Raw genomic sequence first — 12,077 nt, 5'->3', positions numbered from 1 at the left:
TGAACACAATAAGTAGGATACAACTTCAAAGTCATCAATTAGACCAGCTTAGGCTGTCAATCTCTTACTTGACAGTTTCTGTAAAACATCTTTTCTAGAGTACAAAAGATTAAATTTCTACAGCATTAGAGCAATTTTTTGTCCAATGCTGCACAGTTCCATCAATATTACTAGTGGAATAAAACCAGTTATAGGCAGAATTCAAGACATACTTCAGTGCTGTAACACAAACACACAATAAAAAATCTCTATGTTTTTCCCAATAGCTTCTATTCCTGGGGAAGGAAGGACTTTTTGCAAAGACTTTCACTACCATTTCAGAAAGTTTTTATCCCATCATATCCATTATGGTAGGAAAGAGAATTACTTACAGATCATTCCAACACCAAGCGGCTCTATCAAAATACAAAATGTGAGACTTAGAAGTCTGGCAAGTTTTAAGAGCCCAGTGTGGCTTGTTGGTTTAGGCTTTTTTCTTCCCAAATGCATAATGCTGTCAAACTACTAACAAAAAATCAGAAGGTTTCACAACACTACGTGAGAAGACAAACAAACTTGTCTACTCTGTCTAGTTGACATGCTGTCAAACTACTAACAAAAAATCAGAAGGTTTCACAACACTACGTGAGAAGACAAACTTGTCTACTCTGTCTAGTTTACATGTGCCTTCAGTTTCCACACGTTTAAGCTAAATAATAAATGCAGGAAAGTAATTCCCAGGATGAAAAATAGATTTTCTGCTAGTAAGGATTTAAATGGTTCATTTGAATTGCATTTCACATGTATACTTTAGGAAAAAAAAAATCTTTTATGTGTTAGGTTTAGAGTTCTGTAAATCTGAATTTTCACTGAGGCTTAAAACCAACACTATATGAAATTAGAGATTAAAAAGCTTTTACTGTAGGATAACTCAGGGTACCAAGACTCCTAGAATCACAGGCAAGGCTGAGCACATCTGAAATTCATTGTTTTGGACTTCACTCACATTCTTATTTCTTCTGTAAGACTTCTGCTAAGGGAAAAAAACAGCACTTCCACAGACAATGCCAAGAGATGAAGAAATGGAAAACACTCGCTGATGAACAGAAAAACAATCTTTTTCTCTATGGTAACTATTAACTTCTGCATAATCATAAAGACCATTTTAGCAGTAACCATAGATCAATAAGTCAAATAGAACTGAGTCAGAAATCCATTTAAATATTTACATTTTTTGTTACAAATCATACCTAGACTATTACTGTAGCCAAAGAGAATGACTGTGCCTTCCATTTTATTCATTCTCCTCATTCAGGAGCCTATCTCGAGATGCAGAATGATCAAAAACACAAAACGAGAGCAAAGCAAAATCCCTTAAATGCTAGAATTATACACTGGTGACAGCTATAAGCTTCTCCTACTCCGGACAGCTGGATTAGGAAATATTGACAACAACACAGAAAACACAGCAGCACACAGGAAGGCTCCCTTATCATTCCATAAAACATTACTGAGCAGGTTATATAAATCTACTGGACCGAAGGAGTTGTAGATCAGAGCTGCTGCAAGACGTGAACTCTGCTGTGAGGGATACATCATTTCATTCTTGAAGACTGTTCATGTCCACGAGCGCAATAAAAGGAGTTCAGAGCATTCCGAACGGGAGCCGCATTTAACCCTTGGTGACGGACCGAGCACGGAGCGGGGCGATGCTCCGGGCCCACCGCAGCCCCCGCCCCGCACGCTGTTGCTCATCCATCCCTCCCGAGCCCGCAGGACGGGCCGAACCCGGCCGGCTGTTCCTTTGTGCAGCCTGGCGAGCTGCCGCACACGCACTGAGGCACCGGCCAAGCCACGAACCGGGTGAAAAGAGACGAGCCCCGCCGCTCACGGGGGCCCTTTCCCCTACAACTCCCGCTGCCAGACCGGGTCGTCGGCACCATCGCCCAAAAGCCTCGTCCCGACGCCTCCCGAACTTCACGGCGCCCCAGCCCCAGCTGAAGGCGGCAGCGGGTTTCGGGAAGCCCCTACTTCCCGGAGCCCCCGCTCGCTCCCACGGCCACGCAGGGGCGGCAAGCGATACAAAGCGCCCGGGAGCGGCCGCGCCGGAGGGACCCTCTGACGGAAACCTGGCTGGGATTCAAGGCCTAGGAGAGACCGCAGGCACAGGAGGCAGCCCCGGGAGAATCCCGTGAAGCGGCGCCGCCCCGGGGGTCGCTTCCTCGGGCCGGCGGCTCGGCGCTCGCCGCAGGGCCCTTCGGTGCCGCGGCCGCCCCCCGCAGGCTCCACCTGCGCCGGGCCCCCGCTCCACCGCACCGCGGGGATCGCGCCCCACCCCACCGCCCCCCGCCGGGGCGGGGACCGCCACCGAGCAGCGCCGCCGCCGCCGCCGCTCCGCCCCCGCCCCCCGGCAGCCGCTCCCGCCCCCTCAGCCAGCCACGCCTACCCCGGCGGCCCATTGGCTACGCGCCCCGAAGTCTCGCCTTTGGATTGGTGCGAGGAGCCGCCCGTCAAAGCCTCGGCCCCGCCCATCCCCGCCCCACGGGTCCCGGGTGGTTTATTCACGCCGGGGCTTTGGCGCCCCCAATCTCTCGCTGTCGGTTCCGATTGGCTGACGCGGTGGGGACAGCGTGCCAGGATTGGCTGCCCGAGGTGCCAGTGCGGCGCTGTGCCCGCCCCCCCCGGGGCTCGGCTGCGCGGCGCGGCGGGAAGGCGGCGGTCGCTGCCGGGCCGGAGTCGGGGTCGGGGATGCCCCGCACCTCGGGGCCCCGCTGATGCGCCGAGGGACGATGCGCCTTCCACTGCCCGCCTGCGGTTCGGTTCAGCTGTGGTTCTTGTCTCCTCACGGCTGCGGCGGTGGTGGCACCAGGAGGAGGGCTCCCGCAGCCCCATTGCCACCTCGGTTTCCCCCCCGATAAACCACAGGCGGTGACTGACACCTTCCCTGCGGGCTGCAGTGAGACGTGCTGCTAATGCCAGCTCTCCAGAAATGTGATGCCCTACATCAGCCTGAGGCCAGGCTTGCAGGAAAATCGCGAGCAGCTCCTTTAACCCCCACGGCTGAGCCTGAGAACCACAGTGTTCTCAGGATATCAAACACTAGCATGCCTCCATTTTCGAAGTGGAGACTGTAGCAGGTGCTGAATTCAGCAGGGAGGCTGCTCTTCAAAGGGAAGTTACCCAGGGGAATCCTCTGGGAGCAGCACCCTCGCGACTGCACATACGGGGCTTGGCCTGAACGCGTTAACCAGAATGCGTATTTCCAACAGCTGCCTCCTCTCACCAGACTTTCAAGCAGTTACTTCATCCAAAATGCAAGCCAGAACGATTCCCGGTGCATTCAGTTGGGAAAAACAAAAATTGAAGGTAATCGAAATGCAAAGATTACATTATGTTTCTCTTCATTGTTATATTCTCCCTGCATACAACATCCCCCTTATTCCTCTTTGCTTCTGAATCAAAGACACACAGCAACAAAGAACACAGGCCATAATGTTGGCTGGCAAACATCCAGAAAACAAAGCAACTGAAATCACTGGGAATTTCAGAGCATTATGTGCAAAAATAATTTACCAAGTTTACACAGGAAGTGCTCAGGCAGAAGCGTGAGTATGACACTGACTCAGTTTCACACTGATGCTCCGACCCCCAAGTCATCCCTTGTTCATGAATTAAGCTAAGAAGATGCAGGGGTTCTCCTTACATCTTTTTGCATATCCCTTTCCTTTCCAAGGAAAGCAAAATCAAGGCAGAGAGTTGCCTTCCCTCTCAAATATTCAAAAATTGCTGGAGGATAAGACATTTCTACCAGTCCTAAGTTTTCTTCTGCTTTTATGAAAACATTCCTGACTTAACATAGTCAGGAAAGTCATAAAATACTGCATTCTCAGTACCTTCAGTGTAACACTTCATCTTATTCACAGTCTCTGGATTTCTGACAGAAATTTTTGTAAAGCATGGTGCCCTTCATTTCTTATGAAAACTTAATTCTAAATTAAAAACTCCCACATTATTGAGAAGCTCTGCTTCCAAATGAAAAGTATAAAGGAAAAAGCCAGGACGTGCTATTGTAAATAAAATCTAATGTATGCTTCAGCTATTTATAGCTTTTACAAATATTTATTAGATAGCTAAATTCATTTGTTGCCATTACTGCTTCTCTGCTCAGCTGATAACTTGACCTCCCCGTATGGTCGTTGGCGACTGGAGGGAAAGGGGGCTGTGGTGGGAAAGGAAAGGAAGATGACCCTAGAGGTCACTTAGCTGGACATGCTGAGCATCCAGCACAGCAAGCTGCACATTCACAGTGCTGTGCTGCCGTCCAAGGCACGTTCTGGGTACTCAGTCTTCCCACAGCGTTTCCATGGGAGGGAGGGAAATTACTTCTCCAAGGTCTGACACTGGAAGCAATGCTTCAAATGCTTTGATCCTCATGGATAACAAAGAAATGGGAGATACTTCACAGCATTCACAAGAAACCAAACCAAATTTGCCCTTTATCACTTTTTCTTTAAGACTGGGAACAGGGCTCCTTGTGTAATACACAGGATTAATGGACTTGACTGTCCCTGTCATGCCCACTGACTCCTGTCAGCTGTGCCTTCCTAGCCAAGATCCTTCCTGGACTCAGTGGGATAGCAGGAGAGTACGCTATTCCCTAAGGACCTGAGAATATATTACACACACATTCATGACAATGCAAACTCCTTTATCCCCACTGCAGATACCCGCAGGCTTAACATCATTCCTCCCTATTGGTTATCTAAAATAATGTCAGTGATTAAATCTCCCTTCTCTAATCACACCATAGTATTATCCCTTCTAGGAACAAGCCATACCAGTATAAATACTACCATATATGCATTTTTATGCTCACAAAGAGGAATTCCATCTTTCTGGCAATATACATAAAACAATAGGAGCTTGTGTGTCTGAATGAGCACTGGAAATGTTCAAAAATACTTCTGTAAGGTGCCATATTGGCTGGTAGCAGCACATATCTACCACGCAAAGCAAATAAGCAAGTACTACAGGGGCTTTCTCCTGTCATGCTCTGAGCAGATCTCAACTAATATGATTGCTAAACCAAGGCATTCTGTTTGCACAGTATTTTCATCTTGGTAGTGCTGCATCTGAGGTGAGCAAGCAATTTCAAAGCACTTCAGAAAAACTTCAATATAGGAAACAAAAGATAAAGTCTTTTTGCAAGGCTTCTGACAAGGAGAAGCTTACAGGAGAAGCAAATGTTGAAAAGGGCTGCCCTATGTTGGCACAGCTATATGCTAATCTTGAAAAGTGGGCATAAATGAGTTTAATGAGCAAAGCTATGCAGTTACCATCACTAGTACAGAAAGGATATGACAGCAAGAATCCTTTAAAACCTGTCTTCCACTGAAAAGCATCAGCCAAGCAGCTTGTCAAGAGCCATGGTCTGTGCATATTAAAAGGATATTCTCTAGCACAAGATTTATGCAGGAAGAGTTTGACTGTACTTTCTACCTTGGTTCTTTAAATGTGATTAATCCCACAGGAGAAGTATTTCATTCAGGTCCTCTTTGCCTTCATTTTAGGATGGGGATTTTCTCCTCATGGCCATTTCTTTCTCTCCTTCTGCTGAAGCCTTGAAGTCTGGAGCTTTGTATTTAATCACTGCCTATGGAGTCACTGCAGATGGTATCTGCTCAATGCTACCAAATGCTCGATGGCATCTAATAAAAGCAAAAAAACCCTCATAAAATTATTTCAAAATTTGAAAGTACACATGTCCAGTCAAGGGGGTGAGTAAACTCAGTCAAGCGTCCTACTTAAAAGCATTATTTTAATTCAGCTTTAATTCCAATGTATCTGCTTTAGTGTCACATGGTACAAAAGAAAATGTCTCTGCTTCTAAATCCCTCCAAAAAGATAATTTCAGGGAAGATAGGACCTTCTAATTATGATTTTTACAAATGTGCTTTAATTTGGCTGTTCCGTGGCAGGGAAGGCTTCTTTTCTCAGTGGGGCTCCTTGTACAAGATAACCAGGATTAAAGACCACAACCAGTCACTGAATAAGAAAATCCCCGAGAAGAGAGAAACAGCTGGAGGGAGGCCAAAGCTGCTGCCAAAAGATGCTTCAGTGAGTGAGTGCATTCACTCTGATGAGGGAGGCCAGAGGATAGCTCTTGAGAAACAGTTCCTGAATTAGCTTTCAGTCTTGTTATCTGGCAGTGAACTTTATAGCTTTCACAATGAGCAGCAGCCTTCACGATCCAGCTGAGTGTCCTTCCAGTGATGACATAGTGGATGTAGCTAGGCTGTATGAGAAAGATTGTCAGCTAAGCAAACCTGTTAGTGAAGGCTTGAAATGCTCTTTATCCTTACTAGGTATTAGTTTTGGCATGAGTACAAAACTGATGGTGCAAAAGGAAGGTTGCCAGCAAAGTAATAATGAGAAGAAGGATTAAGCTGGACTTCACTTTCTAGAAGTGACTGGTTTACATTAATGGTTTGCTGGGAACACAGAGAAAGTCTGCACAATGGTGAGCAACTGAGTATCTAATACACAGGAAACTGCAAAGAATTCTGCCCTTTCCACTCATTAGTGAAGACTACTCATAGCTTTGCAGGGTCAGACCTTACCCAAACTGCTCTTTAAATTTGAGATTTCAATTATTTGAATGGCATAAGGTTAAAATATCAAATGAACCCTACATCTCTTTAAGGTACCATTTACTTACTTCTTTTGAAGTCACTTGTGACTCTCTAATAGGTTGTACTCACCACATTTATATGTCCTCTTAAATAAAACACGTGTGGCTCTTGGCAATACAGCTCATATGTTCATAAAAGCTAAGTAATTTTGTGCTAAATTCTAATTAAGAAATTTAATTGAGCCTCCAGTTGCTACTCTGTCTGTGTAAGCAGCAGCTAGGGATCACCTAAGCATTCAGAGATCTGTATTACTTTCCTTTTGTTTATTTAAAGAGCTGTACATGACAAGTATTTATTTAGACAAATTCCCTTGAAATATTGGACAATTAATGCAAAGAGCATGTAAACCTTGTGGCTACTCCTAAACAACCATCTGAGTACTCTGTAAGTGATACTGAAGCTCTCTTTTTGCCCTAAGTCAAAACCCTTTCTTGTGTCACACAGAAAAACAGCAACATTCTTTATTCTCAAAAGCATTTATTATTAGAAAGACTAAATTGTCAAAATAAATGTTTTCTTGTTATAGACATTTAGCCACTATTATTTTCCACTGTGTCCTTCGTTCCGAGGCTTTGTTATACATCATTAAAAATCCATTGTCAATCAACTGTCTCTCAGCAGTAGAAAGTGACATCCCTATGGAGATCAGGGCCCTCAAATGAGACTTTGAACCCCCTGTACTGGTAAACATCCAGAACAGCTTTGCTGCTGTCATTACAGATATCCTGGTGTAACTCAGGTCAGGCTCTGTGCACAGGGCCCGGCTTCTTCTCAGAAGGATCAGTTGCACTCCAGTAAATTAAGCAGTAACACAAATAACAATCCAGACGCCCAGCTTTTTCAAAGGTCTTCCCCCTCCCAAGCCTGTTTAGCCATGCTTATGTATAATTAAAGCCTACAATGGCATAACTTTTACCATATTTCAAGCGCTTGCATCTCGATTTTGTTAAGGGTCCAGTTCTGTTGAAATGGTTTCAGCTGATAAGATTATTCTAGTAAGCAGGGCTTAACCTTGGGGAAACAAAGAGTGGATTGAAAGAGAGTTCGCCCTTCCCTTCCCTTCCCGAGCACACATGCACGCACAGGCCGCTCGCCGCCCGCCCCGCGGCTCCCTGGCCGGGCAGCGCGCTGCTCCCGGCGCGCAGAGCGCTGGGCGGCCGCTGCCACCTGCCGGCAGAGCCGCAAAGCGGCCAGGCGTGAAATGGGAGGCTGAAGCGCGATTAAAATCCGCCTCCGTTAAGTAAAACCATCGTGCGAAAACAGGACGGTCTTCTTCTGCCGTTGCTCTTCACGCAGCTTTGGCTGCGAAGGCTATGCCCAAAGAACTCCGTCAGAAAAATACCTCCAAAATTAAAATAGTTGGTCTTGCACATATACAAAAAAGGCCTTCGTTGCTTAGAGCACATTGGTGTTGAGACTGATTTGTGTTGTTTTTAAGGCAATTCAAACAACCTTAAACGTTTGAGATATCTGTATCTATTCTAGAATTGAGACTTAACAGCTGAACTTGTCCTCATTAGGCCTAACTGATTTCTGCTCCTGAATTGTGGTGAAATTGAAATGTAGGTCTGGGTGGAAACCTGGCAAAAGGTGAAAATTCTCATTTCAACTTCATATCCTATGCCTGATACACTAAGTAGCCCACACAGCAAATCTGCACATGCCTTGTGAGTGCTAGCTGTTAAAATATTGTGTGCAGCTGATATTCGTCTGTGCAAGAGGTTAATAACACCCTGTGAACCAGAGGGTTCCTGGGCACACTTGGGTAATTGCTGCAGTTAAATGCTTTAGACTCACAGCAGCCTCTGGAGATGAAATTCTCATGCAAAATTCATTCCCATGAATTACTGCAGTTCATCAAAGATTCTTCTCACAAAAGTACTGCATAGTGAATTTCTTCAACTGAAGCTTGTCTCTTGATCAAAAATACAGTCTGTCAATACAAACCCCTACCTTTGCCTCAAGCAGAGTCTTGTTCAAAGCTCTCTACACTGAAGCTGCAGCCTCTGGAAGCACAGAGCAGCCCTCAGGCTGCCCAGCACCACTAACGCTGGCCTTCTGGGAAGCCGCAGAGAGAAATGGGGAGGAAACAAAGGACTGCCCAGGTTACTAGACAGTGAGTGGATTTGGGAAAAAAAAAAAAAAAAGAAAAAAACAAACAAACAAAAAACCCCACTATGTGACTATGACCGTCTTTTGAGTTTTTGGGATCCTTTTGAGATGACAGCCTTTCAGCTGCCATCACCATCAGAAGCACAAGAAAAGGCGAGGGGGATGGCACACAAGAATTAGCTCTATTCAATTTGGGTTTCTATTCCTTGTGCAACACGACATTATGAAATAAGTGTTACCTCATCTAGACTCATTAGGTTACAAAGTCATTTCAGGCTGCCTAAAAGCAAAAAAAAAAAAAAAAACAACTTTCTGAACGTGCTTAGAGCGTACTTCGAGAACGAAGCCAAGAACAAACCTGCATCGTACCAAGGGGAATCGCCTCTCTTTTTCCTCCGCAGGGCGGGGGCAGCAAATACACCCAGTACATTTTAAGCGGCGGTGATGACAAAAGACAAGACGCTGTGCTCCACACCGCACCACAGCCCCCCATGGAACACGTCCTTCCGGCGGCGGCCGCGCGGGCGGGGACAGGCGGGGACGCGCTCCCTCCCGTGCCCGCGGCGCTTCCGCCGGAAGCGGCGGCGTGGGGCGGAGTAATCATGGCGGCCATGGCGGCGGAGCGGCGTGAGTTGGGGCGGCTCTCGGCACTCGCCGTGTACCGCCGGGTGGCGGGGGCCGGGCGGATGGAGCGGCGCCGCCGCGGGGCCCCGCTGCCCGCGGGTCGCAAGCGGGCCAGGGCACGCCTGGCCCCCGTGGAGGCCCCCGTGGAGGCCCGCGTGGAGGCCCGCGTGGATCCTCGGCCCGAGGCGACGGCCGCTGGGCCTGACGCGAAACGGCGGGGTAGCCCCAAGGCGAAGCCGGGCGGCCCGCGGCCGGCGCGGGAGGACGGCGGCGGTGTGCCGGGGCTGCTGCGGCGGCTGGCGCGGCTGGAGGACAGCCGGCAGCGGGCGGCCGAGCTCTTCCGCTGGCTGCTGGCCCCGGTGGCGCCGGCGGAGTTCCTGGGGCGGCACTGGGAGCGGGCGCCGCTGCTGGTGCGGCGGGGCGACCCCGGCTACTACGCGGGGCTCTTCTCCACGGCCGACTTCGACGCCGCCCTGCGAGGAGGAGACGTTCGCTTCGGCACCCACCTGGATGTGACCAGCTATGCCGAGGGAGTGCGGGAGACGCACAACCCCTCCGGCAGAGCCCTGCCCGCCGTCGTGTGGGACTTCTATCAGAACGGCTGCTCCCTGCGCCTCCTCTGCCCGCAGGCCTTCTCCGCCACCGTCTGGCACTTCCTCTCCATCCTGCAGGAGCAGTTCGGCAGCATGGCAGGGGCGAACACCTACCTCACGCCCCCGGGTACGCAGGGCTTTGCCCCCCACTATGATGACATCGAGGCCTTCGTGCTGCAGCTGGAGGGGAAGAAGCACTGGCGTGTCTACAGGCCCCGAACAGATGCTGAGGTGCTGCCCCAGTTCTCCAGCCCAAACCTCACACAGACTGAACTCGGTGAGCCTGTGCTGGAGACTGTGCTGGAGGCCGGGGACCTGCTGTACTTTCCCCGTGGCTTTATCCACCAGGGTGATTGTCTCCCTGATGCACATTCACTCCACATCACTGTGTCTTCCTACCAGAGGAATTCCTGGGCAGACTTTCTGGAGAAGCTGCTCCCAGCTGCCCTGCAGATGGCCTTGGAGGAAGACGTGGAGTACCGGCGGGGGCTTCCCATGGACTACCTGCGGTATATGGGGGTTGCTAACTCCGACACAGTCGATGCTCGGCGAACGGCCTTTGTGGAGAAGGTGCAGAGCCTGATAAAGAAACTTGTTGACTATGCACCCATCGATGCTGCTGTGGATCAGAGAGCCAGGTCGTTTCTTCATGACTGTCTCCCTCCAGTGCTCACTGAAAGTGAAAAGGCGCAGAGTGTCTATGGCTTCCCGGCCCGGTGGCAAGAGGGAGGCCCCTGCAATGTTGATATCCTGATAACAAAAGACACCGAAGTACGCCTGCTCCGTCATGGCGTCGTTAGACTGTGTAATGAAGAAGCAGGTGTGATGCTGTACTACACTACAGAAAACTCAAGAGTGTATCATAAGGAAGAACCCAAGTTCCTTGAGCTAGATCCTGAATATACAGACAGTATCGAATTTCTCTTGTCTTCCTATCCAAATCATGTAAGTGTGGCTAACCTTCCATGTGAAACCTTGGAGGAAAAGATTTCTCTAGCTACACTTCTGTTTGAGAAAGGTATTCTGACTACGAAGAAGCCTCTGGCAAAAGTCTAACTCTTATTTTTTCAGAAAATAAAAGTACATTTGTTTAGAAAATGTTCTGTCTTGGTCTTGCCTTCCGTCTGCTAGATATGAATCAGCAGTTCAGGTCTCTGCATCTCATCTGGGGGTAGAAAGTCTATGTCATGGATAGAGAAATCAAATGTTTTGAGTAAAATAAGTATTTGCTTTAGGGGCAATTCTGCGTGGCTGAGTGCCTAGAGAAGAGAATTGGTTATCTTCTTTTCACCATGTTACTACACCCTAGGTAACTTCAGAGAACTTACTTGTAGTCATCGTCAGGTTCTCACAGTATTTTAAAGCAGCCTGCTCAGCTGCATGCAGGAAATACTGTTCATAGGCATATTTGGTGATGGTCACCATTCTGTGTGCCTTTGCTGGGCTATGCTGCGTATATGGTGTGGCCTTCAGGCCTATGCCATGTTGTAAAGATCCCTTTGTGACACATTTGCTCTGCTAAAAGTGGGGCCTCCAGGCAGCTTCCACTCGGTTTGAGCAGTTGCACCCACCTATGTGGCACTGCCCTTGCTGAATGATGCAGTAAGATTTTCTCAGGCAAACATGATGTTGCATTTGAACTGCTTCAGGCTTGCTTGCTTCCTTTTCAGTCCAGTGACAGAGGTAAAATATCTTCCCCCACTGGTTTCCCCACAGCAGTCTTTAGCAATGAAATTATTGGTCCTTTCAAGGCAAGTGGGGGCCTTCCAATATGTTTGGGGTTTTTTTGTGCTGGGTGAAAAAAGTTTCATTTTAGGACCTATCAAGTTACATGAATACATGCCTGGCTGTGAGGTCAGTTCCCATAAATACTGGCAAACCCCTGAAACACTTTTCCACAATGCTATTTTATCATAGCAGTCAGCAGGTGAGAGATACTCTTTAAAGCCTCCTGAAGTCTATACCCACAGTGAGCATTACCCTGTGCTCCTCTGAGCTGTTATCCATGTTTTGCAAGATGACACCCATACACTCTTAACTGTTTGGGATTTAAGTGTACACTATATCCTCCAAGATC

General features: G+C 48.2%; 1 protein-coding gene across 1 annotated transcript; it reads left to right on the top strand.

Annotated features, from left to right (window-relative positions):
* The first annotated feature begins 9,156 nt into the window (after positions 1–9,156).
* Positions 9,157–11,098, top strand: RIOX1 (ribosomal oxygenase 1). Its single transcript, XM_041401312.1, has one exon. The coding sequence runs from the start codon at positions 9,275–9,277 to the stop codon at positions 11,054–11,056; it is 1,782 nt and encodes a 593-aa protein (XP_041257246.1). The 5' UTR covers positions 9,157–9,274; the 3' UTR covers positions 11,057–11,098.
* The last annotated feature ends 979 nt before the right edge of the window (positions 11,099–12,077 follow it).

The sequence above is a fragment of the Onychostruthus taczanowskii genome, unplaced genomic scaffold (genome assembly GCF_017590055.1).
Source record: "Onychostruthus taczanowskii isolate IOZ18803 unplaced genomic scaffold, ASM1759005v1 scaffold1, whole genome shotgun sequence".
Classification (NCBI taxonomy): Eukaryota; Metazoa; Chordata; class Aves; order Passeriformes; family Passeridae; genus Onychostruthus; species Onychostruthus taczanowskii.
This window is presented reverse-complemented; position numbering and strand designations above follow the sequence as displayed.

Excerpts from the sequence above, each read along its gene's own strand:
- RIOX1 (XM_041401312.1), top strand. The coding sequence starts at position 9,275 with ATGGAACACGTCCTTCCGGCGGCGGCCGCGCGGGCGGGGACAGGCGGG.